This window comes from Pseudorca crassidens, chromosome 17 (assembly GCF_039906515.1).
Source record: "Pseudorca crassidens isolate mPseCra1 chromosome 17, mPseCra1.hap1, whole genome shotgun sequence".
NCBI classification, from domain to species: Eukaryota; Metazoa; Chordata; class Mammalia; order Artiodactyla; family Delphinidae; genus Pseudorca; species Pseudorca crassidens.
In genome coordinates this window covers 2,384,022-2,410,480 of record NC_090312.1, presented here as the reverse complement: position 1 = coordinate 2,410,480, position 26,459 = coordinate 2,384,022, and the positions used below count along the sequence as shown (strand labels likewise).

The 26,459-nt window shown below is 63.9% G+C and overlaps 1 protein-coding gene across 10 annotated transcripts in view; it reads left to right on the top strand.

The window, feature by feature from the left end:
• ADGRB1 (adhesion G protein-coupled receptor B1) overlaps nt 1-26,459 on the top strand; it is an 81,901-nt gene that overhangs the window by 29,576 nt on the left and 25,866 nt on the right. For all 10 annotated transcript variants that reach the window (XM_067712739.1, XM_067712730.1, XM_067712733.1 and 7 more), the window contains 6 exons: nt 73-181; nt 3,417-3,560; nt 4,021-4,096; nt 4,201-4,303; nt 5,185-5,228; nt 23,345-23,486. In XM_067712739.1, coding sequence (XP_067568840.1) covers nt 73-181; nt 3,417-3,560; nt 4,021-4,096; nt 4,201-4,303; nt 5,185-5,228; nt 23,345-23,486 — 618 coding nt within the window. The remainder of the gene's footprint in view (nt 1-72; nt 182-3,416; nt 3,561-4,020; nt 4,097-4,200; nt 4,304-5,184; nt 5,229-23,344; nt 23,487-26,459) is intronic.

Sequence of the window (26,459 nt, the reverse complement as noted above, 5' to 3'; positions counted from 1 at the left end):
CTGAGCTCCGGTTGTCGGCGTTCTCGGCGCGGCTGCTCCCCGCTATGTCCCTGACCCCCGCCTCCCCTCCAGATGGGCCCCAACGCCAAGGAGCTGTTCCGGCTGGTGGAGGACTTCGTGGACGTCATCGGCTTCCGCATGAAGGACTTGCGGGACGCGTACCAGGTGACAGACAACCTGGGTAAGCCCAGCCCTCGCTGCGCCGACCTCCAGGCCCCTGCCCCGCAGTCATGGGCAGGGCGGTTCGGTCAGTCTCCTTGTCTATAAACAAGCAGCGCCAGGTGCCTCCTGCAGGACCCCCGGGCCGGGTTCTAAGATGACCTCTGTATCCTCGGGTGCACAGACCCGAGTCTTCTGATGATGGTCTGATGTGACCCCGGGAGGGGGTCGGTGTAGGGGCTCTCAGACCCATACAAGGTCCTGGAGAGCTCGAATCGTGGGACACACCAGGAAGTCCCAGCCACAGCCAGTCCCTTGCTTCCACCTCCCTGGGGCTGGGGGCCCACTTGTACTTGTCCCCACCCCGCCCCGGGGCCCCCAGTGCAGGGACCTTGAAGGCAGGACTCTGTGGTCCTCCGCTCCCCGAAGTGCCTCGTCACAGGGGCCTGGCTCCACCCAGCTCCGTGGCACTGAGCGACTCTCTCTGATGGGAAGGCAGGGGCGCTGGCCTTGTGGGTCCGAAGGAGCAGTAAGTGGGCCGGGACCTGAGAGCTCGGTGGCGACCGTCGGCACAAATACTAGAGCAGTTACATTTAACGATTGTCATCCGCGTCCTCTTAAATAGCTCTTTTGGGCCTCATTTGTCAAGTCCTCCCTGTTTTGGGGTGCCTCCCCCGACAGTCTCCATTGTCAGGGTTCCTCCTCACGGTGGGGAACCCAGGAGTGGGCGCTGGACCCGGCTGTGGTCCTGACAGCACCAAGGAGGGAGATTGTCACATCCCTTACAGAGACACTCGGGCCTCTAGTGACGTACCCTAGCTCAGCTGTGCTGCCTTAGCACACACCTGGGGACCTGCCTGGGCCGGGACAAACGTTTGCTAAACTGCGGGCTCCCAGAGTGCTGGCTGGCCCTGCCTTTCTGCCTTAGAGCTCAGGACCCCAGACCTGGGGAGACCTCTGAGGCCAGGGGATCAGGGACAGCCGTCATCTCGCAGGTGGGGAGACTCGGGCCTGGGGGTCAGGTGCTAATGGAGGTCACCTGGCAGGTGGGATCAGTGGTGGCACCAGGCCGGCTGGGACTTCCTTGCCTTCCTTCCCTCCCTCGCTGGGCTGACTGGGCCTTTCTTCACGGTGAGATGGGAGTGGCCCAGAGAGGGGAGGGCTTTCATGCAGCCTTGCGTGAGCGGGCATGGGACCGGGTGGCTACTGCAGCTCTTAGCCCCCCTGGCCCAGGACCTCACTGTGGAGTCTGGTTCCCCAGCCGCCCAGCCCCGCCCATGGTCCCTGGAGGGGCGCTCAGGGCCCACCCTTTGTCACCAAAGGAGGCCCTGGAGTCCTTCCCATTAGTCCTCACTAGCCATCCCACCCCACGCACCCTCACACCCCCGATCACCCCCTAGCCCCCCCATATACTCACACACCCGTGTACCCCACACGCCTACACACCCTACACATCGTGCACCCCATGCACCCTGTGTACCCTACACCCCCAATTCACCCCCTACACCCGTCGTATACTCACATACCCGTGTACCCTACACCCCGTGCGCCCCACGCACCCCGCACACCGTGCACTCCATGCACCCCCATTCACCCCCTATACCCCACGCATATACTCACACACCCCACGCACCCTGCGCACCCATAGGCCCTGTACACCCCACACACCCTACACATCATACGCTCCCTACGCCCTGCTGCTGGAACACTTGCCCCAGGAATCCAAGCAGCCTAACCTCCTCCAGGGGCCTCCAGAGGCCACTCCTCAGGGAGGACTTCCTGACCACCTTGTTTGGAAGTGCCCCACCCCGGGGTCATCACTGCCCAACAGACCACAGTCCATCTATTTCTTCTCTACTTGGTCACTGTCTGTTTCCTCCGCTCCCTGTCAGCTCTGGGAGAGGGTCTCGCTTTCCTCTGCATCCTCAGCGTTACAACAGTCCCAGGCACATGGTTGGGGTTCGGAAGCGTGTGGCGCGGATGAATTTGCTTATTCGTTCTGTCCTTGGTGAGGACCTCAGCCACAGAGGGCCAGCCATGTGCTGGGCTGGACGCCCAGAGAGGGCCGCCCGTCCCTCTTGCAGGGAAGGTGCCCTGGGCCCCAGAGCTGACCACACAGGTGCAGGGAGGGCACGGCCAGTGGGGGAGGGGGCACGGCCGGGTAAGCCAGGCCTGGAGGGGTACAGGAGTGCGGGCAGGCGCTGCACAAGCAAAGGTATGGAGGTGGGCATCAGCTGGTCAGTGGGGTTTTGCTGGGGAAGAGGCCCCAGGGTTGGGGGAAGGCCAGGTGACAGCCGGGCAGGTGAGGCTGTTGGTTCCTAAGCCCCTACCCCTTCCCCCTACACCTAAGGCCGCCCCGGTGCAGACCCCGACCCAGGCCGTGGGTGCTGGGTGAGGGGAGCAGTGTCTGCCTGGAGTGAGTGGGCCTGGAATGAAGGGGCTCAGAGACGATGGGACCCCACCCCACCCCCTCCTGTCCTCCCAGGCCCGTCTGCCGCTCCACCTCTGGGAAGCCTGGGGCGGGGCTGGACAGAGCCCGCTGGGGCTGGTGTCTTCAGGAGGCCTGCCAGGCGCCCACAGGGAGAGCTCGGGAGAAACAGCTACACGCTGCCAGCTCTCCCTGCCCTGGCCTCTCCCCGTACGTGCTGTGTCCCCGCAGCCCGTCCCCCTCCACCCTGAGTGGAGCCCTTCCCCACACCCAGCACCTTCCTTCCCGGGTCCCCACTCCACCTTGGTCCATCTGTTGGCCCCTTTACAGTCCCGGCCCTGTGAGGGGGGATCTGTCCCTGTCCCTGTTACAGAGCAGAGCCCGAAGGGGGAGGGCTGGGCTCCAGTGTCCCAGGGAGGGGCACCAAGGTGGACACCACGCCCTGTGGGTCCCTCTGTGGCCGCAGACCTGCCCGCAGAACCCGTCTCTGGCACCTCTGGGGCCACGGGGACTGGGTCCAGGCCTGGGTCCTCATAAGGGCCATAGGGCTCCTGCTGGGGTGGGAGTGTCATTTGAGGGCTTGGAAGGAACCAGGAAGCCGCCCGGGCCCTGGACCTCATGGGGAGGCTGGTGTCAGGCTCCCGCCTGGCTGGGTGGCCCCATGCGCGCTGCACCCACTCTGAGCCGGGAGCACCCGCGTGTCATGGTCCTGGGCTCCGGGGCCCACTCCCCGTCCCAGGGCCGAGGCTCCTCTCGTGAACCGGCTTTGCGTCTCACTGTGTCTGTCTCCCTTCGTCTCTGTCATCTCTCACTCCCTCCCGAACCCCAGTTCTCAGCATCCACAAGCTCCCGGCCAGCGGAGCCACGGACATCAGCTTCCCTATGAAGGGCTGGCGGGCCACGGGCGACTGGGCCAAGGTGCCAGAGGACAGGGTCACTGTGTCCAAGAGCGTCTTCTCCACGGGGCTGGCAGGTGAGGAGCCTCGGGGTGTGGGAGGGGCCCCCCAGAGTCCGAGGCTACCTCCCAGGAAGTTCCTTCTGGAGTCTGCCCTGCTGCTTCAAGAGCTAGGGTGGCGTCCGTTTCTTCTCAGTGTTCCCCAGGTTGCCCCCTCCTCCAGGAAGCCCTCCCTGCCCTCCCTGTGTTGGGAGACTCCCAGGCAATCTTGGCTGAATGGACCAATGGACGCCCTCACCACAGGGAGGGAGAGGGTCTTGCCTGGGTCACACAGAAGGTGACTCTGGTTCCCAGGAAGATGAACTGTGCCCTGCCAGCCCCCGGGTCTCAGGAGTCACTCAGGGGGACCCAGGCAGTCCCCCCAGCTCCAGGCAGTGCTGCGTCCACAGTCGGTGGGGGGAAACACACTCCCCTTGCCCAAGCAGGGTCCCGGTTTGTGGGTGGCCGGGAGGAGGGTGACCGCGGTGCTCTCTTCCAGAGGCTGATGACTCGTCCGTGTTCGTGGTGGGCACCGTGCTCTACAGAAACCTGGGCAGCTTCCTGGCGCTGCAGAGGTGGGCACCGCGGGCACGCGGGGTGGGGGTCAGGGAGGCCAGGCCTGGGGGAGGTGAGGGCGCAGGGCTCCCGACCCCGACACGGCCCGCCGGCTCTCCCCCAGGAACACGACCGTCCTGAACTCCAAGGTCATCTCGGTGACCGTGAAGCCCCCTCCCCGCTCCCTGCTCACACCCCTGGAGATCGAGTTCGCCCACATGTACAACGTGAGTGCCCTCCGTGTGCACGTCTGCGTGCGCGTGCCCCTCTGCCTGATCCCACGTGTGGTGCGTGCTCACACATCCCCACCTCGCGTCAGCCTTGAGGGAGAGCTCCTTTACGCCCGAGTGACAGGTGGGGGTGCAGGCTGGCAGAGCTGCGGGGACTTGCCCAGGGTCACCCAGCAGGGCCGTGTGGGAGCTCAACCCAGCCCCGTCGGCCTGGCCGTTCCCTCGGGGAAGAGAGAGTCGTCCTCTGCTGAGAAACGCACCTGCCCCGGCCTCACGGACCCTCTACACCCTGCTCCTCGGGGCTTTCCCTCGGGCCTCAGAGCAGCCGGCGCCACGAAGCCCTGGGACCAGCCGAGCGCCGGGAGCCGCCCCGGTTACCCAGCCAGGACAGGGCGGCGCCGGGCCAGGGTGTGGGAAGAGCCGGGCCTGCCTTTCCCGCTGTGAGGCCTTGGGGCTTTGCTCAGCCTGTCTGTGCCTTGGCTTCCCTCCCTTACAAGTGGGAACCCTGCTGTCACTGCGCCGCAGCCCTCGGGACGGGGGTGTCTGCTGAGCCCCACCTGTGCCCCCGGCCCCAGGCTTTCGGCGTTAGCCCGTTTTGCGTTCAGCTGGACTGGTCAGCGGGGCGCCTAGAGTTGGGCTTCAGCCACTGCTGCCCAGCTCTGCTCAGAGTGGGGACAGAAGGTACCCAAAGCCACACAGCAGGGCTAGGGGCTGAGCCAGTCCCCTCCCTGCTCTGGGCCTCAGTTCCTCCTCCTAAAACTCTGTCTCTGGGGAACAGCGGAGGGAGGGCGCCTGGCACGCCCACGGGTGGACCCCACAGTGACCCTCGGGTGCGGCTCATAGGGCGGCAGGTGGCCTGACCCCTCCCCTCTCTCCAGGGCACCACCAACCAGACCTGTATCCTGTGGGATGAGACGGATGTGTAAGTTCATCTGGGCTTTGTGGCCTCGGCCCGACTTGGTGGGCGGATGGGGGAGGAGGCTGACCCAGTAGGGGAGGGACACGGGCTTCGGGTTCCGGGCTTCCGACCGTCCCCCCGACCCCGTCTGTCAAGCACGGTCTCTCCCCGCCTAGTTCAGGCTCTGAGGCAGCAGGGGGCCCACCCAGCCGGCCTCACACTCTTCCCAGGGAAGTCCACGGTCAGGGGTCCCGAGGGGTGTGGAAGTCCCCCGGACCAGGAGCGCCGCCACTGACCGGGGCAGCTGGGTGACACCCAGAGGGGTCAGAGAGGAAGCAGAGGCGGGGGCTTCTGGGGTCCCGGGCCCAGTTTCCTGTGCGGCACGTGGCGCAGGCCTGCGCACAGTGCGGAGAGTACAGGTGGGCGCGGGGCATTGGTCTGGACTGGCCGGACTGTGATTCGGGGTCACGGGGCCGTGTGGGCACCCAGAGCAGGGTGTCCTCCCAGACACAAGGAGGCAGAGGGAAAGGTGGGTGGGGTCTCGTGTACTCACAGGGAAGAGTTTGCAAAGGCCCTAAAGGGGGGGCGGCCCTCAGAGGGGAGGAGGGTCAGAATCTGGGGAGACCGGGCAGGAGAGAGCTTAACGTCTGGCTCCTGACGGGCCAGGTGGGCCTGGGGAGGGCTGGGCCTTCCCCCCAAGGGGTAGTCAGAGAGCTGCGTGTCATTGTTACCACCCGCCTCCCTCAGCCCTGGCACCGCCAGTCCCCAGGCCAGCACCCGGGCCAGGGGGTACATGCGGCGAGTCCCTCGTACTATGAGCAGTGCAGTGACGGAGGTGCGTCCCGGGAGGTCAGGGGGGGCTCCCGGAGTGGCTGGCACTCAAGGAGGACACCTTTTCCCTGAAGAGAACGTGAGGGAGGGGTCTCGGGCAGAAGCACAGTTTGAGCAGAAGTGTGGAGGTCGGAAGGTACAGGGGGAACACGGGCCGTGGCCAGGAAGAACAGGCAGTTAGAGAGGTGCAGGGCTGCAGGGAGGCTGCAAGGGCCATGGGGCCAGTTTGTAGGGGCAGTGTGTCAGGAACTATGGGAACTGTTGGGGAGGGATGTGATCATCATGTATCCATCCATCCTCCACCCACCCATCCATCCACCCATCCCCCATTCATCTATCCATCCATCTATCCATCCACCCACCCACCCTTCTATCCGTCTATCTACCCACTTACCTATCCTCCCACCCACCTATCTACCTATCCACTCACTCATCCACCCATCCACCCCCCATCCATCCACCCCCCCATCCATCCATCCATCCACCCACCCATCCACCCACCCACCTATCCCCCAGTGATTACTGACCACTGAGAAGGCACTCCTCTACAAGGTCCTGGCCCTCAGCCTCCTCCTGTGCCTGATGAGTAGGAACAGGAAATTAGGAACGTATAGATCCCTGTGAAACTGTCAGGGCGTGCCACGTGCCAAGAAGTGGAGGCAGTGGATCTAGTGGCAGGTGGGGCGAGGTGCCTTTCAGAGCAGGTTCACAGAAACCTCTCTAGGGTGGTGTTTGAGCAGAGGCCTGACACAGCACTGTACACATGGGTGTCTGGGGACAAGCATTTTGGCAGAAGGAACAGGCAGTGCAAAGGCCCTGTGTGTGCAGGGAGTGTGCAGGGCCATAGGGCAGACTGCACTGCCATTTCCCACTCTGGCTCTGAGGGTGTGAGGACAGGGTCTGGGGCCGGGAGCTGGGCTGGGGGAGAGCTGGGGCGGGCCCTGGAACCCTGGGAAACTGGCCTTCTGGCTTTGGTTGTCGTCGACTGTTTTTCTCTGGATTTCGCAAGCGGCATAAACTCTTTGTACAAAATGGGGTATCAGAACAGAAAAGGGTGAAAAAAGAAAAAACAAGAAAGAGGGCCCACGTTCTCACAGTACCCAGGCTGGACCCCCTGGCCGTCGTGGGAGGTTGTGCAGCGGCTGCAGTCCATCCCTGATGTCAGCACAGGCCCCTCCCCACAGCCCAGAAACCCTCCCAACAGGCTGTTCAAAGGCTGCCCGCAGCTCCCCGGCGGTGCCCGGTTCACCCAGCGGCCCAGCATCCTCGCTTGGACAGCGCCGCTCACATTTCTCTTTGTTTCCTTGTCTTTGAGTCCCCCAGACCATTTCAAGGTCTTGGTAGTAAGTTGCTTTCCAGAGAGGTGGACCCGTCCCCTTTGCTCTCCCAGGGCAGCAGGTCGTGAGAGGTCTGGCCAGCCCAGTGTCAAGTTCACTGTCCTTTGGGGCTGCATAGTCTGGGGCAGATTCCACCCTCCAGAAGCCTCAGCCTTCCATCCCCGTGGCGGAGTCTGCCTGCTTGCGTGTGAGAGCAGAGTGGGGGAAAGGACAGCGGCCAGGTCCATGGGGTGCTCACCCCTGGCCGTGGCCTCCACTTGCCCTTCCTCTCTCAGGTGTGGGGAGCCCACCCACTGCCCCAGGCCTGCTTTGCCCACCACTGGTCACCTCTGGATAGATGGGATTGTTAAGCTCTCTGCACCTCGCTCCAGGGCCCTGAGCACAGTGGGAAGGTGACAACAGCTGTGCTGTGTTTGAAGCCCCCTGAAGTGCATTTTGCCCACAAGCTCCCTGTTCAGTTCTGGGTGCAGCCCTGAGAGCCCTGCTGACTGTTCCTGTTACCGCTGGGGAATCTGAGGCTCCAGAAGGACTGTGGTCCAGCTCAGAGTGGGGACGAGGCATCTGATGCAGACTGGACAGCCTGGGACCCAGAGGCTGACAGTGGGGGAGGGGGGCCACGGGAGAGGGTGGCTGGCTCTGTCCCCTCCCCCGCCCTCCCCCCATGCTCTGTGCGGGACAGCACCTCCTTCCACCGCAGGGCGGGGCCACTTCTCACATAAATGGGCTCAAAGGAGCCAAGGGTTTCCCAGGTGACCTGAAATGGGGACCAGGGACAGGGCCCCAGGTCTGTTTCCACCAGTGTGCCCAGGGATCAGGTCTGTGCTGGTGTGGGCTTGTGTTTGTGTGTGTTTGGATGAGAAAGGGTCTCACGTGTCTGCAGAATTCTGTGTGTGGGGGGCGTGCCAGTGGGGGGTGAGAGCCGTCAGTGACCATCAGCTGAGAAGTAGTGATCTCTGACCCATGACTGGGCCCCGGTCACTGAAGGAGCCTAGTTTCCCAATCCCAGGCTGAGCCCTTGTCCTGGTCCCACTCTGAGCCCTGAGCCTGGTCACACTCTGAGCCCCGACCCTGGTCACACTCTGAGCCCTGAGCCTGGTCACCTGCTGAACCCTGATCCTGGTCACACTCTGAGCCCTGACGCTGGTCACACTCTGAGCCCTGAGCCTGGTCACCTGCTGAACCCTGATCCTGGTCACACTCTGAGCCCTGAGCCTGGTCACCTGCTGAACCCTGATCCTGGTCACACTCTGAGCCCTGAGCCTGGTCACCTGCTGAACCCTGATCCTGGTCACACTCTGAGCCCTGACCCTGGTCACACGCTGAGCCCTGACCCTGGTCACACGCTGAGCCCCGACCCTGGTCACACTCTGAGCCCCGACCCTGGTCACACTCTGAGCCCTGACCCTGGTCACACTCTGAGCCCTGGCCCTGGTCACACGCTGAGCCCTGACCCTGGTCACACTCAGAGCCCTGACCCTGGTCACACTCTGAGCCCTGGCCCTGGTCACACACTGAGCCCTGACCCTGGTCCCACGCTGAGCCCTGACCCTGGTCACACTCTGAGCCCTGACCCTGGTCACACTCTGAGCCCTGGCCCTGGTCATACTCTGAGCCCTGACCCTGGTCCCACTCTGAGCCCTGACCCTGGTCCCACTCTGAGCCCTGGCCCTGTTCACACTCTGAGCCCTGACGCTGGTCCCACTCTGAGCCCTGGCCCTGGTCACACTCTGAGCCCTGACCCTGGTCACACTCTGAGCCCTGACGCTGGTCACACTCTGAGCCCTGACCCTGGTCACACGCTGAGCCCTGACCCTGGTCACCTGCTGAGCCCTGACCCTAGTTACACTCTGAGCCCTGACCCTGGTCCCAAGCTGAGCCCTACCCTGTGTCTCATCTGGAGTCATCACGCATGTTCACGTGTAGTCGTTCACGTGTCATGTGCGTGGAGGGCTGCCTCCTCTTCCAGCCACACATAACAGTCCAGCATGTGACACAGTCGTCTTGGAAAGTCTGAGTCAGAGGCTTCCACCCACAGGGCAGACCCCCTCCTACCTCGCCCCCAGCTGTACACACACACAGACTCAACATTTACAGCCGAGGCGACTGCTCACAGCGAGGCTCAAGGCCACCCCCCCCTCACCCCCTCACCCCTACGCCAGCCTGACCAGTGGCAATGAGGGCCTTGGGAGCAGGGCTGTTAAGGAGGGAAAGGGGGACTTTGCAGAATTCTCCAATGTTTAGGGGGATGGAGGGGTGGATGGGGGGTGGAGGATGGGGGCGTCGGTAGGTGGATGGATGGATGGAGGGTGGATGGGTGGGTGGATGGAGGATGGGTGGGTGGATGGAGGATGGGTGCAGGGAGGATGGGCTGGTGGTGACGGGGTTGATGAAGGGCAGGAGCACATCCCTGGAGTTAAGTTCTGTGGTTCTGAAAGGACAGCTCCCTGGATCTCTCACTGGTAGAAGCTGCAAATGTTTTGCAGTTTCCTTTTTAAAAACAGACAAGGGTTACATAGAGCATAAAAGTCAGAGCTGGCAAGATCCTCGGGAATCACTTGCTCCGCCCTCACTTGGAAATGGTGTAGCTGAGGCCCGGTGTGGGGACGTCAGGCCAGGCCAGGCCTGGGCCACACGCGCTCCACGGTGCTCGGCGCCAGCGTTTCTTTCGGGAGGTGTTTTGCCCGATACCAGTCCCGCGTGGGCTCCAGGGAGGGCAGGGTCCTATGCCCACTGTGTCTTGTGCTCCTGGGCCCACACTCAAGTCAATGAAGGCTCTGAGAAGTCCTGCAACAGCCTCCTCTTCAGTCGGGTTGGGGCGCTTGGCACCCTTACTCTGTAACTTGAGCCGGCAGAGCAGATGCTGGGACAGGCTGGTGGAGGGCGTGATGTTCCCGCAGAGTCTGTGGGGTCCTTTCCCGAAACCTGAGCCCACTCCAGGCACCTTCAGAACCCTCTCGTTTACTCACACAAGCTTTCTGTCCTGCTGAGGACCGGGGCTCAGAGTGACAAGCCCAGGGTCGCCCTCTCCCCGCCCGTGCCGACCCCCAGCCCTGCTGGGTGCAGCTGTCCTGGGGGACGCTGAGGACCCAGGCCCAGCCCCCTCCCTGGGGTCCTTGCCCAAGTACGTGTCCTGGTCCCTTTAAGAGCCTTGCCCCTCCCCCATCCTTGGTTTCCTTGGAGAGGGCGGTGAGGGGCGCAAGCGGAAGGGAGTCTTGGCAGGGTCCCCAGGTCGCTGTCAGCAGCCGGTTCCCAGCCCAATTTCTCCCACGCCGGCTGGTTCCTGATGGGGGCAGAGGAGGCCGGCAGAGGGGGACACGGAGGGGGATGGGGTAGGAGACGGCTCTGACACAGAAGGCCTCCCTGGTGGCCTGGGTAGGGCCTCGGGATCCACGTCACCAGTGAGCACGGGAGGGAGGTGGGGAGACGTGCTCTGCTCCCCCCACCTGGATGGGGGCTGGGGCTGGGGGAGGGGTGCAGAGCTGCTCCCAGAGGCGAGACCACCCACCCGTCCTAGCCTCTGCTCTGGACTCAGCCCAGCCCCTTCCCCAGCGCCCGTCCCTTCTCTGAGCCGCCCCCTACTTCGTCCTTGGGGAGCAGGGGGGCTGGCAGAGGCCCACGGTGGGCCTGCCCTCTCTTCGAGGGGCGTCTGAGCCCTGGGCCTGCGTGTTCCCTGCCGGCTTTGGGAGCTGGAAGGGACAGACAGCCATGAGGTCACGGCCCAGGGACAGCAGCTGTGCTCTGAACCTGGGGCAGTGAGCGTCCCCACTGCCTTGCTGGCAGCCCAGCTCCGCAGCCACCGCCGGCCGCCCCATGGGCCCCTCGCCACTCCCCGCTTTGGTGCCGCTGGAACACTTGGCGCCTTTGTCCGTGGTCCCCGTGCGCTCTTCTCCAGCCTCAAAAGCCACCTGCTCCTGGAGGCCTTTCTGCCTGTTTTTCTGCATCCCCAGCCCTGTCCCCTTCCTCCCAGCTCTGACCCCCATTTGCAGCAACTCCGTGTATCCGCAGAGTGTGAGGCCCGCCGCGCAGGGCCTGGGTCTCCTCATGCAGCCGGCCACCTCCCCCGCCCAGCGGGCGCACAGGAAGCCCTCGGGAGGGCTCATTCTAACGGCCCCTGCCCTCGCCCTCTTCTTCTTCCAGCTGGAAAGAGCACTGCTGGGCTGGAAAGAGCACTGCTGGGCTAGTGACGCCCTGGTGAGGCGCGTCTGGGGAGGGGGGCAGGGTCCGGTGCCAGGAGCAGGCTGGGAGCATCACAGACGTGTGCTCAAGGGTCGGGGGGGGTCTCCTGAGCGTGGGGGGCTTTCCGGGGCGGAGTCAGGGCCCACGAGTCTCCTGCTAGGCGTGTCCAGCTGCGTCCCATCCCTGTGCTTTCCCACCAATGCGGGGCCCCGTGTGTCTGGGTGCCCCTGTGTCAGTGGTGTGGGTGTGCGCCCCTATGAGCGTGGTGTCCATGGAGACTCGAGGGTGAGGCGCCGGGGCTGATGGGTCAGGGGAGGCACAGGATGTGGCCAGCCCTGAGCTCCCGGGGGCTGCTGGATGGGAGCAGGGGCCACGCCGGGCAGTGCTGGGTGGCTCGGTGTTGGGAGGGTGCCAGGGTGCACCAGGCAGCTGCGGGTGGGGGCAGGTTGAGTCAACCACGTTGTCTTCCCTGGTCAAGTGGCCGAGGGGTCAGCGGAGTGTGGCACCGCCGGGGCCTGGGGCTGGGCGGGGCCCCTTCAAGGCCTCGCCGCCTCCTTGCCTCCTGTGCCCGCACTGGTGATGGCGGCGCTGGGGAGACAAGGAGGAGAGCCTGGCGTTGCCCTCAGGGAGGAGGGGGCGCCCACAGGGAGGTCAGTGCCGGGCCCTGAGCGCACGGGGCAGTGCCAGGAAGTGGGGAGGGTGCTCAGTTCCCTCCTCCACTGAGACCTGGGGGCTCCAAGAGGGGCCGCCTAGGGGGAGGGGGACAGCTGCCTGTTGGGCCACTTGGTGCAGGGAGGGCGCAGGTGAGGACAGAGCAGGGGCCTCTCCGGGAAGGACCAGGCCTGGCTGGAGACAGAGGTACTCGAGGCCGCTCCTGGCAGGGATTTCATCTGTCTGTCTGTCCTTCTGTTTTCGATGTTCCCGAGCTCCGTGTCTTCATAGTGACGTCAGCCCTCGGTTGAGCGCTCACCCACGCCCAGCACTTGGGCCCCCTTCGTCCTCCCAGGAGGAGGGGTCAGTGCGGGGGCTGCCCCTGCCCAGACCCTGCCACCTCCCGCAGGGCCCCCGTCTGCCTCGCATCCTCCCAGAGTCCCCCGCACGCCCGGGCTGCCAGGCCTTTGCCCTGCTCTTCCCACAGTGTCACAGGGTCGTTCCATCCGCTCCCTGCGCGGTCGTGTCAGATGGGAGGTGCTTCACCTGGCACATGTCCGGGGCCCTGTGTGACATGGGGGACGGGGCAGAGCTCTAACCTCCAGCCTGGACGCCAGTCCTGGCCCTGTTCTCACTGACGGGTGACTGTGGGCGAGCCCTTTAGCCTCCTTTGGGGTGCTGGGGTACAAGGGGTCCAGTGAGAGGTGGGCCTGGGGGCCTCCGCCAGCTCCTCTTTTTAGGAGCAGAGAGGGGTGAGCTCTCTGGCCTTGAGGTAATCAAGCACAGGCAGAATGGGACTGGGTTTTGGAAGGACAGAGTGACACTTCCTGGGCACCTGCTCTGGGCCTGGTCCTTCTGCCAAAAGTTCACTCCAAGTTCAGACTAGGCCCCAGACCTCACGCAAGAGGCCTGAGGTTCAGAGTGCTCGAGAGGCTTGCGCGGGTCCCACAGCCCTTTGCGGGTCCTGACCCTGCAAAGCCCTGAACCCGGATGGCCCCAGTGATCTTGAAGAGGCCTGGTGAGGACAGGGCTGGGGGATTGCAGGGTCCCTGCCACTGGGACGGGCCTGGAGGGCGCACGGTGACCCTCCTCCCTCGAGACACTTTCTCCCCTCTGCTCGGGGTGTGCAGTTGCTAGTTTCCTGAGGCAGGAAAGTCTTAATCAAAACCCCAGCTTGGGGCTTCCCTGGTGGTGCAGTGGTTGAGAGTCCACCTGCTGATGCAGGGGACATGAGTTCGTGCCCCAGTCCGGGAGGATCCCACGTGCCGCGGAGCGGCTGGGCCCGTGAGCCGTGGCCGCTGAGCCTGCGCGTCTGGAGCCTGTGCTCCGCAACAGGGAGAGGCCACAGCAGTGAGAGGCCCGCGTACCACCAAAAAAAAAAAAAAAAAAAAAACCCAGCTTGCCAGGCGGCTCAGTGGTTTGCTGGTGTGGTATTGGGAGAGCAGGGACTAATGTCCTCATCTCTGCAGGGAGCTGACTAGGGATGCGGGAGGGCAAGATGTGGGGTAGACACAGGAAAACTTGGCAGAGAGGGCAGGGTGACCGTGGGTGTCTTGGCCTTGGTGCAGAGGCACCTGGAAATGGGGGATGATGAAACAAACTTGAGGTTCATCCTGGGAGGCAGGTGAGATAGGAGATGCCTGGAGGGTGGGGTGTGGTCACGGGTGGGATGGATAATGGCAATGGCGTGGTTGCCTGGGTTCAGCCCATCATGGTTGATGGGGCTGGTGGTGAGGCCTCCTGCAAGATGGGTCCCGCCTACACGGTGCCCTGGACGTGGCGGGTTGAGTGTTGGTGATGGGGGTTACCATCACCCTAGTGTTGGTCCACAGACATGGTGCCGGTTCAGAGGTGATGGCAGTCAGGGTGGTATTGCTAACAGCGGAGGTGAGGCTGGTGACCATGGTGATCATGTAATTGTGGTGACCAAAAAGATGGAGAAATGGTGGTGACATGGCAGTGATGATTGTGCTGTTGGTGGTGGTAGTATTGGTGGTGAGAGTGACGGCATTGGAAATGGTGTGTTGTTGATGGTAGTGAAGATGGTGACGGTGGTGGTGATGATAATGTTGGTGCAATGGTAGTGTCGCTGCTGATGGTGTGATTGGTGGTGGTGGTGGCAATGGTGGTAATAATGGTTGTGTTATTGTTGCTGCTGTTAGCGTTGGTAGTGGAGATGATGGTGAGGGTGGTAGTAATGATGATGCTATTGATAACATAATGGTGGTGGTGGTGGTGGTGATGGTGTTGCTGGTAGTGGGGATAGTGGAGATGGAGTGGAAATGGTAGCGGTACTTATGATATTGATGGTGATGGTGATGGTGGGAGTAATGACTGTGGTGATGTTGGTGGTGGTGGTGATGGTGATGGTGATGGTGGGAGTAATGACTGTAGTGATGTTGGTGATGGTGGTGATGGTGATGATGGTGATGGTGGGAGTAATGACTGTGGTGATGTTGGTGATGGTGATGGTGATGATGGTGATGGTGGGAGTAATGACTGTAGTGATGTTGGTGATGGTGGTGATGGTGATGATGGTGATGGTGGGAGTAATGACTGTGGTGATGTTGGTGATGGTGATGGTGATGATGGTGATGGTGGGAGTAATGACTGTCTTAGTGATGATGGTGGTGGTGGTGATGATGGTGATGGTGATGATGGTGACGGTCGTAGTATGACTGTGTCATTCTTGATGCTGACGATCGTGGTGCTGTTGATAATATAATAGTGGCGTTGAAGTTGATTGTGTTGGGAGTGGCGATGGCAGTGATGTGTGGTAATGACAGTACTGATGACGTTGGTGGTGGTGGTGGTAGTAATGATTGTGCTGTTGGTGGTGGTGGCGGTGTTAATGATGTTGCTGATGGTGGTAATGGTGGTGCTGATGGTGTTGGTGGTGGTGATGGTGGTGATGGTGGTGGTGTTGGTAGTGGGGATGGTGGCGATGGAGTGGAAGTGGTGGTGGTATTGATGATATTGGTGGTGTTGGTAGTGGCAATGGTGGTGACGCAGTGGTAATGATGGTCTGATGATGTGGATGGTGGTGGTATTATTGTGTCATTCTTGATGCTGGTGGTGGGGCTGTTGATAATGTAATGCTGTTTCTTTTTCAATGTAGTAATTGTATTTTTATATTAATTTTTATTGGAGTATAGCTGCTTTATACTGTTGTGTTAGTTTCTGCTGTACAGCAAAGTGAATCAGTTACACGTATACATATATCCCCTCTTTTTTAGATTTCCTTCCCATTTAGGTCACCACAGAGCACTGAGTAGAGTTTCCTGTGCTATACAGTAGGTAAATCGTGCTGCAGTGAACATTGTGGTACATGACTCTTTGAATTATGGTTTTCTCAGGGTATATGCCCAGTAGTGGGATTGCTGGGTCATATGGTAGTTCTATTTGTAGTTCTTTAAGGAACCTCCATGCTGTTCTCCACAGTGGCTGTATCTATTCACATTCCCACCAGCAGTGCGAGAGGGCTCCCTTTTCTCCACACCCTCTCCAGCATTGTTTGTGGATTTTTTGATGGTGGCCATTCGGACTGGTGTGAGGTGATACCTCACTGTAGTTTCGATTTGCGTTTCTCTGGTACGTGGTGCTGGTATTGATGTTGATGGTGGTGGTGGTGATGGTGATGGTGATGTTACTGATGTTGGTGGTAGTTTCAGTGAGAGCCATGAGGGTGGAGGTTGTGGTGACAGTTAAGGTGGTGGTGGTCTCAGCTCTTTGGGGGATTTGAAGCCCCCCCATGGGAACCAGGACGCTCCCATGGCACAGTGTTGGAGGTAGACTGCAGCAGACAGGGTCAGACGCCAGCCCGAGGAGATGAGAGGGCGGGGTGGAGGGTAGAGGGGAGCGCTCACGAGGCCACGCAGTCTGGGAGGGTGTCTTGGAGGAGGCAAAGCTGGGCCAGCTGAGGGTGGTGAGGTTTGGGGTCTCCTGGAGCCAGGGAAGTGCCTGTGGAGGTGCCCAGTGCCCAGCACAGGGCCTAAGCAGGCGGGCGAGGGACGCGCTTGCTGAATGAGTGAGTGATGGACCAGCCTGAGCCCCAGCTGCACCAGCGGCTGGAGCGTGAGGGGGTGGGGTGTCGAGGCGCTGGCCCCTCAGCTGGTAGGGGTAGGTGACAGGCTGGACAGAGCTGGGCCAGAGGTGCACCAGGCGAGGGTCTGAGTGAGGGGCAAAGGGCTCAGGGAGGGTTCCTGGGGTGCCGGGCTCTGAGATGGGAGAAGGTGGCAGGTAGGCTGGGGTTTAGCAGGGCCCTGGCCCTCCCAGGCCAGATGACTTCCTTGCGAGGCTGGGGAGCTCAGGGGCCCCAGGGGCCTTGCCCAGGTGGGTGGGGTGGGTCAGGCGAAGAGCCGCTGAGCCCTGAGGATGGCCAGGTTGCTAGCCTGGGGGCAGGCCTGCGGCCGGAAGCCCTGACTCAGAGCGTGGCTGGTGCCAGCTGGGAGCCAGGAGATTGGCATCGTGGGGAACGTGAGAAGCCCTGGAGGCCCTGGTCACAGCGCCACAGATGCTGAGCCAGCCTGAGACACTATCAGCGGCGCGAGAGCCAGCCCCACATGCGCAGGGGCGCAGGCCTGCGGGGGCATGGCTCTCACCTGGCGATGCACTCAGCAAGACCCAGGTCAGGTGGATATCCATCCCCCAGGGTCCCCAGCGCCACAAGCATTGCCCCCGGGCCCTGAGCCAAGAGGGGATGGAGCTGACCTGGGCTCGCCCTGGGGGTTCTCACAGGCCAGTGACCAGCTCACCTTGGGGTGAGCTGTGCCCACTCTGGCTGCCCAGGGAGCGAGGTGGGTGGGTGAGGGTGGCGTGGTGGTGGAGGGAGGATGCACCGTGTATTCAGGACTGACCCCAAGGCGTCCAAGGGGTCGGGGGTGGCAGAGGAAACTCAGGTCTCAGCTCAGGGGGTTGGGCACAGAGCAGGAGGCTGAGGAGACTTCCTGGAGATGGCAATGCCCCGGGGGAGCCCCGAAGGACGAGGCTGAGTCAGCCAGGGGGCAGGCGGGTGTGTGGTCAGAGGGACTGGTCAAGATCAAGGCCTGGAGGCAGGAGAGGGCGCCTGCGTTCTGAGTCACCGGTGGTTCCTCTGGGCTGGCGCATGGAGGCAGGGCTGCCAGGGCTGGGATAGTGGGGGTGAGGGGGTGCTTGGGAGTCATGATGAGCTCCAGCCGCTGGGTGAGGTAGGACCCAAGAAGGGAGCCCCAGCACGGCGGCAGGGTAGGACCTGTTGGTGGAGCCAGGTGCAGCACTCAGGAACTCACGGCTTATCCAGGCAGGCTCCCTGGAAGAGGAGGCTCAGCACAAGCCTTGGTCTGTGGGTCAGAGGTCAGTAGGCGGAGGTGGGAGGTAGGCACCCTGGATGTGTGAAGTGTGATTCAGCAGGGCTTGTGCCTGGAATGCATGGTTTGGGGAGCACAGCGGCCAGTCTGAGGAGTTTTCAGGGGCTCCTAGAAGCCCCTGCCTGCAGAGACACCTTGCCCACTCCCTGTTCCCTCATTGGGGTGAGCTGTGCCCACTCTGGCTTCTCTCTGCTGTGTGGGGGGACACCTGAGTCACTCACACTCCAGTGTGAATTAGCCCATCAAACCCCAGGGGACCCTGATGCACACAGTCCCATAATAGCACCTGCTTCGTGGGCCGACAGGAGGCATCCTGAATGCACTGGAGGCCCTGGCTCAGCGGGCCGGCGGGGGGCTCTCCACGCACCCTCTGTTACTGTCCCCTGATGTCCCACGAGTGTGCCGGGGCCTGTGCTGGGCATTGTGTCCCTGTGGTCTCCCTGGACAGCATGTGGGGGAGGATTTATGCCCACTTCATAGGGGAGGCAGCTCAGCTCTGAGTGGCCGGTAGGGAATTGGCCCAGAGGTGGGAACAGGCCTCAGGTGCCCAGTTCCTCCTCCCGGGGCGGGGATGGACGAGCACGTCCGGGCACGGCAGGGACCGGGACGGAGGGGCACCATAGGCCGAGCCTCCTCCCAGGGCCTCCGACATGCCCTGGCCCCCACCCAGCCTGGGCCCCAGGGGAGGTCCCTGCGGGGTCTCCTGCGCGGGGCGGGGGCCCGGCTGCCTGCTCTGAGCCACTCACCTGGGCACCAGGTTACGGCTGTGGCTCTGGGACAGGCGCTGAGTGAGGCGGGTCTGCACTGGGCGCAAGTTGCGGGGAGCTGGGCTTCGCGGTCTGAGCGTGGCTGGAGGGGAGGCTCAAGGGGGAGAGCGGGGAGGCTCAGGGAGGGGGTGGCCAGTCCCCAGGGGCTGTGGGTCCCTGAGTGAGGAGGGAGCCGGGGGAAGGTCTTGAGCAGAGGATGACGCGTCCTGGGATATTTCAAATGGTGGCGCGGGGACAGGCGGTGGAGGGCAGGGCGGAGGCTGGCAGTGGTGGGTCCCACCAGGGTGGCAGCCACAGCGTGGGGAGCAGAAGGGAGACTCTCAGTGCATCGTGCAAGGAAGGTCAGTTGCAGATGGGTCTGTAGGTATGAGAAGGAAGGAGGGAGGGAGGGTCCTGGAGGCGGCCGCCAGGTTGGAGCGGTAAAGAGGGGCCTTGCTTGTCCACCCATAGCAAGTCCTGGCTGAGCACTCCGACCCCACTGGGGTGCGGGCAGCGGGGTGAGCCAGCCAGACCCCAGTCCTGCCCTCCCAGAGGAAGATGCAGGTGGGAGCATCAGGCCATCACACGTGGCGGGAGAACCAGGCCAAGGCAGCAGGACCCACGGATGGAGGCCACGGGTCAGGGACGGCCTCGCCGTGAGAGCCAGGGCGCTGGCCCGTGGCTGTGGCCGTGGAGGCGGAGCCGTCCAGGCCGGGCCCAGCTGGCCGGTGTGCAGGGCACGGACAGCCACCGGAGGGGCCGTGCTCACCGTGGCGGTGACTGGCCTAACACTTTCTCAAGGAGCACTTGGGGCCGGGGAGGCCAGAGCAGGAGGCAGCTGCCCAGGGAGCGAGGTGGGTGGGTGAGGGTGGCGTGGTGGTGGAGGGAGGATGCACCGTGTGTTCAGGACTGACCCCAAGGCGTCCAAGGGGTTGGGGGCGGCAGAGGAAACTCAGGTCTCAGCTCAGGGTCAGGACGCACGGTGGGGGCCCGTGTGGAGGGGTGCCAGCTCAGAGCTCAGAAGTGGAGCAAAAGGGACGGGAAGTTGTCCCTTGGGTTTGGTGACTCGGGGGCTTTGCTAGGAGCAGGGTGGGAGGAGCCTGTGGTGAGGAACTGGTGGCCTGCAGAGGGGTGGGTGATGGCTGGACCTTCCTGGGGGCCCTGGTCGATGGGGGAGGCACAGGCTTTCTCTGGGAGCTCTGATCTGAGGGGCCCAGGGCCCCCTGCAACCTCCCGTCAACTCAGGCAGGGAGGGGCTCCCGCCCTCCTCGTGCTGGCAGGGGCCCCGGCTCCAGCTCCTTCTCTCGCCCTGGACCTGGGGGTGGGGAGGCGCAGGTGGGTGTCACTGACCCAGATTCCTCGGGCCTGGGCCTGGGAGGGGGCGTGGCTCTGTGCCCCAGATATTCCAAGTTTCTGAAGCTCAGTCGAGAGGCGACCAATGGTCTCCCACATGTGGGAGTGTGTGAGGAGGGAACAGCCTGCCCGTGTTGCAGAGATGGCAACAGGTGTCACCTGCAGCAGGAGAGATTTCGGTCAGACACGGTGAAGAACTTCCAGATGTTGTGGGTATAAGAGGATACGTCCTAGAGGTCTTGTTGAAGAAAGAGGGCTGAGGGTCCCCGACCTCTCCCAGTTCAGGGTGTGCCTACGATGCAAGCGAGGGTCCACGGGTCAGGGACCACCGCCCACCTGTCCTGCTCCAGCCAGCCCTCAACTGATGCCCAGCGCAGCACAGAAAGCACAGCTAATGGCCTGGGAGAGCTCCATTGACCGAGCTCTGCCCTGGTGTGGGATGGGCCTGAGGCAGGCCCCCCCCCTCCGCCTGGTCTGGGCCTTGGGCCATCCTTGAGGGTCCCTTTCAGATTTGCTCCGCAGAGTTCAGTGGCTCAAATACTGTAGGCCTTGTAGGTTGGTCAGACACATAAAAAACTGGAATCCTGGCCCTCCTGCTGTCTTGCTGCGTGGCCTCGGGCAATCACACCACTTCTCAGAGCCTCAGTTTCTCTATCTACACAGCTGAGTTGAGGATTATTGCAAAGATTAAATGATAAAATGCACAGGAAGTGATTAATATTGAGGTGAGGTGGGGGAGGGGACGAGGAGAGGGTCCCTGTCCCTGTGTCGCGTGTCAGTGGCCTGCCAGAGCCAGGGGGACCATGGAGTGGGGAGGGGCCAAGGCCAGGGAGCTTGCAGAGGTCCTGCAGGGTCTGGGTGAGCCCAGGAGCTGCCCACCTCCCAGGCTGCCAGCCCCAGCAGTTGGTCCTCTGGACCAGGGGCGGACGCCTCCTCGTGCCCTCCGTGGCCTGAGGCTGCAGGGGCAGGCCCTGGCCGAACCGTTAGCAGGGTGGGCCCTGCTCCTCGTTGTCGCCTCCCTGGGAGGCTGATAAGCTAATTGGTGCCCATAGCAGGAGTCCTGTGGGGCGAACCAGCAGCCTGGGCTGGACTTCTCCCAGGAGGTGGCCAGCAGCCGTCAGCCTGGCGCCCTGCAGACCTGCCAGCACTGCCTGGGAACCTGCCAGCCTACCAGCCCCAGCCAGCCTGACTCCCCTCACCCCGGCCCTTGGGGTGCTGTCCCTTCCCAACCCTCCCAGCAGCCTTCAGCAGGCAGAAATATGGGTTCGGGCTCCCCCCCGCTCACTCAGAGTAGGAGGGCTGAGGCAGCGTCATGGCTGGACTGTGAGAACACTAGAGCTGAGATTTGAACCCAGGACCGGCCGGCCACAGACTCCTGCTCTTAGGAGCGGGCACGTGGCCAATGTCGTGGACAAGCCTGAGAGAGAGGGAGGCGCTGTCTCCAGGCCGGAACAGCCCACAGGCCTCCTCCCCGGAGCGTCCTGGGTCTTGGGGACTCCTGGCCTGCACTTCCTTGGCCATCTTGGCGTCTGGTCAGTGGCTTGCACGTGCACCCCAGGAGTGAGAATGGGGTGCTCTGGGGCTCAGCACTCTGTGCCCATTCTGCGTAGTGCTGGGGGATGAGGGGAGACAGGAGTGTGATGTGCGCAGCACAGCTGAGGGTGCGGGGGGACCACGCTGGATCTCCCAGGACTCTCCAGGGCCCCGCACTCCCTTTCCTGATCCTTCCATCCCCCAGGTCTTGTTTCTGGTTCTGTGGTCATTGGGGTCTTCTTTTCTAGAGGAAGGAAGGGGAGAAGAGGTCTCTACCGGGCCCTTAATAGCTTTTGACTTCTGCTCCACTCCACGCCAGGGACGCCGGGTGTGCGGGATGGCGGCCCAGGAGGTGGGACCACACAGGCAGCTGAGCCCCTGGCCTCCATCCCAGGGGCTGCGGTCAAGGCTGTGGCCTTGGCCCTGGCCCTGCCTGGGCACTGCTGTGCTGTGTAGTCAGGCACACCTCGGCTCCTCCCGGGGCCAGCACGGGTTCAAGTGGGCCAAGGTGGGAAGGCTCAGGCGGAGGCGTGGTCAGGAGCCGAAGAGGTGGAAGCCGCGGGGGCCGTCCCGTGGCATTCTTTATGAGGGCCCCTACGATGGATGCGCTTTGGGCCCCCCAAACCCTGGCCCCCATGGGCTCAGGGGCCAGTGCTAGTGAGAGGGATGCCACAGAGCCCTGATGCACCCCACGGAGCCAGGGCCTAGCCTCTGCCTAGCTGTCACCTTGGGCCTCAGTTCTCCTCTGTAAAACAGGGGCAGGCCCTTCCCCGTGGGGGGAAAATGAAGAGAGAAAAGCAGACTCGACCGGCCCAGAGTGTGTCCCTTCTCCCCTGGGGCCTGAAGCTCAGAAAAGAGATTGTATAACATCCCAAATTCAACAGAAGCAGCTCTGGGTTCTGGGATGCCCAGAGCTGAGACCCTAAGCTTTCCTAAAGACGTTCTTGCAGGTGCTGGGCTGGGGGGCGGGGGGGCCTTGACGGTGTCGCACCGTCAACCTCCCGACCGTCTCCTTCCCATTTTAGAGATGAGGAAACTGAAGCTAGGGCCGGTAGCTGACTTCCCAGGTGACACAGCCAGGAGGTAGCCCAGGATGGTTGCTTGCAAATCCAGGTGTTGAGCAGACGCCCGCTCAGAGTGTGGGGGTCAGGGCTCCCCTGGGAGTGCACACCCCCAGCCCACCTTCCATACAGAGGGCCTGGGATGGGGGAGACAGGCTGACAGCTCCCTCCTTCTGGGGCTGGGGCTGAGGGATCTAGGGCGGGCCGGGGGTGGACCCTTGCCGCAGAGACCTGGAATTTCCCCCCCAAAGTCCCGGGGCAGACACCGGGTCTGAGTTATTTGGGGGCTGAGGGGGCTTTTTCGGCCCTGGGGTCAGAAGGAGACCACTCACAGCTGTGGCTCCCGAACAGCGGTTTCAGTCTCCAGCCTGGAGCCCTCCAGCCTGCAGGCCCAGGGCCCTGGGGAGGGCACTCCATGGGCACCTTCTGCGGGCGCCCCTGGCTGGACGCTGCCAGACAAGTGGGCCGGCATGGGGGTGGGGGACTTAGATCAACAGCGACTGGTTCGCAGAATAGTTCAGTGCGGCGCACTGAGGCCCTAACAAGCGCTGGTTTCAAGGGAACCAGAGCCACCCCAGCGGCAGACAGCAGGAGGGCCCTGGGTCAGACGGCAGGGGACACGCTCAGGCTGCTTCCCCGAACCCCCGGGGTGGAGGGGGAGCGGGGAGAAGGCCGATCGGGGCCGGGGGAGGTGGCTGTGGGAGCGGGGTGGTCCCAAGGTCACCAGCGCAACGCGGGGGACGGAGGCGCAGAGGCGCCCCTCATCCCGCCCCGGCCCGCGCGCGCACCGCAGGCTGCCGCGCCCCCCAGCTGGCGCCCGGCTCCACGTGCGCCCACGCGCCCCTCCCGGCCCGGCGCTGGGGCGGGGCGCTCTCCGGGCGCGGGGCCAGGGCTCGGCACCCCGCCGGCCCCGCAGGCCCGCGCTCCCGCGAGTCGCTCTCCCGTGGCTCGGCGGCGGCCATGGGGCGCAGGGCTCCGAGGGCCGGCGGGGCGCGCGCGGCGGCGGGCGCAGGTGCGGACGCGGGCCGGGGACGCTGGGCCCGGGCGCGGCCGGCAGCCGCTCACGCCGCCCCTGTCTCCCCTCCCCCCGTGTGTCCCGCCCCCCAGACCCTCCTCCCCCGCCCCCCCGCAGCTCGGGCCCTGGTCGTGGCGCGGCTGCCGCACGGTGCCCCTCGATGCCCTCCGGACGCGCTGCCTCTGTGACCGGCTCTCCACCTTCGCCATCTTAGCCCAGCTCAGCGCCGACGCGGTGAGACCCCAGCCGGGCGCGCGGCGGGCGGGCGGACGGGGCGGGGGCGCGCGGGGCGGGGGCTTCCGGGGCCGACTGTCGCCTCCGGGGCCGGCGTGGGGAAGGGCGGCTGCGCCCCGCCGCCCCCCGTGGTCTGGCCGGTGGGGCCCGGGCCTCTAGAGAGGGCGGGTGGGAGCTGAGTGGGTGGCGATGTGGAGTTGGGGACTGACCTGGGAGGAGCCAGGCCGGGGCCCAGAGAGTGACTGATGGGTGAGTGAGTCCCCCACCCAATCTCTTTGGGGGCCTGGGACCCTGGAGGAAGCCGACCCTCAGGGGAGCCGGGCAGTCTGGGCCCCCGGCCCTAGGGGCTGGAGGAAGGCTTGGCCTGGCAGAGGCGGGTAGACACCTTCACTTAGTGGGGTTCCTTCCCGCAGCTGGCTGCAGGCTCCTGGCCTGCCTGGGACACGGAGGGGGAGGAGCTGCCACCTTCCTTGGAGTCCTTCCCCACCCACCCCAAGTGGACCGTGGGCTCTGGAGGCAGCTGCGTCCCCAAGTACGGGTCCCGGGGGTGGAGAGGGTGCTGGGCTTGGCCCAGGTTGGCAGCCCTCCCCAGGAAGGCCCCATCATCTCAGGGGCCTCCTTTTTGTTCTCGTGATTCTTGTGGGGGCTGCCAGTTTCTATGGCGACAGCATCTGGGGCCAGCTTGCTGGCCGGGGCCGGCCAACTGGGGCTGGTGGGCGCTCCTGCCCAGGGCCAAGCCGCACTCGCTGGATCTAGGAAAACCGGATCCCCCAGCCGGGTCACTAGGCCCCCCGAGGAGGGAAAGGGTAGGGGTCTTTGCTCATTGAGGCCCCTGGCCCCGGCCTGGTGTGGAAGTGTCCTCAGGCGGCAGATATGGAGGGCGGACTGGGAGTGGGACACCGATCTGGGGGTGTTTGAGGTGGCTGGCCCTCGTCAGACGGGGGTAGCGCAGCTCTCTGCTCATGGAACCCCAGTTTCCATGTGGAAGATGGTCCCAGGCCTCTCTGAGAACAGTCTGCCCCCCTCCTTTGTCCTCTGGGACGTGGGGAGAGAGAGCGATATTGTCAGCCAGGATCCCCTGGAGGGTCAGAGCTGGACAGGACCTTAGAGGTCATTGCCACTAACCCTTCTATCGACAGGCAGGGAAATCGAGGCTTGGGGTGGGGGGCTTGCTCAGAGTCTTGGGGTGACTCTGCTGGAGGGGTCTGTGGTCTTGGCCCAGATCCCAGTGTGCCCTCCCCCTCAGGCTGTCCCTGTGACAGGACTGTCGGTGTTGCTGATTCTGGGGACCCGCCCCTGAAGGCAGCAGCCGGGGCCATGCTGGGGGCTCCCCAGAGGAGATGGCTTTCTGCACAGGGGAGCAACCAGTGGGGCTGGGACTTCCTGGGTCCCCTGCGAGGCTGGAGCAAGCAGGGCAGGGCCCGCCTTGGGGGCTGCCCTTCCTTGGGGGGCAGGGGGGGCTCCAGAGCGGGACACATGCCCAGATCCCCTCTCCCAACCCAGGGTCTGGCCTGTAGGAGGTCAGTGCCAGTCGAATCTTGAAATGCAGGCTTGTCCCTTACACACGGTGACCCTAGACTGGCCTTCAGTCTCTCTGAGCCTCGGTTTCTTCACCTGTAAAACGGAAATGGCCCCATGCTGCTCCGGGTGGCCGCGAGGGCTTCGCCGGTTGACAGGGACCCTCCCGGACGGGGCCTGGAGCGTGGCAGGGCCACTGCATCCTCGAGAGGTGGCATCCCGCTCGGGGGCTGAGCCCAGGGCCACCTGGCATGGAGAGCGTGTTGGGTGAGGGGTGAGCAGCTGACGCTGGTGGAACTCGGGGGTGGAGGAGTGGGATGCCCAGGGAGCCTTTCTCGGAAGAGCTGACCTGTAGCGGTGCCTCTGAGGGTGCGCGGACGGGAGCCCTGTGTCAGGATGGGCCGGCAGAGCTTTGGTCTCTGAAGGGTTCAAGGCTTTGCTTGGCAGGGCGCTCAGCAGCTGCAGTCAGAGGGGCATCTGGTGTCAGCCTGATCTGCACGGGAGAGTGAGACGCAGGCTGGCAGGTCGGGGCACCCCATCCCCACATCCCAGAAGAGGCAGCTGAGTCTGAGGGTTCGGGAGCCGTCAGTGGCCACAGAGCCACCCACTGGCCCTGGGACCAAGGGCAGGCTGCCTGGCCGCTGGGAGCCTCGGTTTCCTCCTCTGTCCGATGGCACAGTAGTGGGCTCTGGCTGACCCTGTGACCCCCTGAAGGCCTGGGCGTGGCTCAGAGGAGCATGCTGGGAGGGCGCCGGGGGGGGGGGGCTTGGCCTGTGCTGGGTTGCTCGCCTGTGCTCACCTGCTCTCAGAGCCATCGCCACCTTCCTCTCTTCTCCCAGCCAGCTCTGGCCCCAGAGATGCTGAGTGGGCAAGGGCCGAGAGGGAGAGGGAGACTGCTGGCCTGCAGCCCATCACGCTGTGCCGACCCCTCTGAGTGCCTGCGACTGGGCCCTCGAGGGGCACGGGGTCTGACGGGGAGACAAGCCCAGGCTGGAGGGAGGAGGTGCTCTGGGGGCTCAGCGCCAGCCTCCTTCCTTCCAGGAGTAGCTTGGGAGACGGGCACGAGGAGGAGGTGCGGAGTAGGGCCCTGAGGGGTGAGCAGGAGTTCCCAGCAGGCTTGGCGGGGAGGAGGGATGGTCGCCCCAGGGACGGGAGAAAGGCAAGGAGCAAGCGGAAGATCGGGTGGAGCTCGGCGGGCGGGCGGGGGCCCGGCGAGCTAGAGCTTCAGCCCGAGGTCCGGGGAGCTGGGCGGCTGGGAGGTGGTGGGCTTGGGTCCTGGAGGGATCCCAGCAGGCATGAGGGCAGAATAACCCACCAGCAGGGGGGGTGGTGGCAGCGGAGAGCTGGGCTGTGGGTGGGGGCGGATGCTGCCCGTCTCCACCCGCGGAGTCGGGTGTGTGCGTGGGGCGTGGGCATTCGGTCTGAGCAGGCAGAGGCCGCTGGCATCTCGGGGTA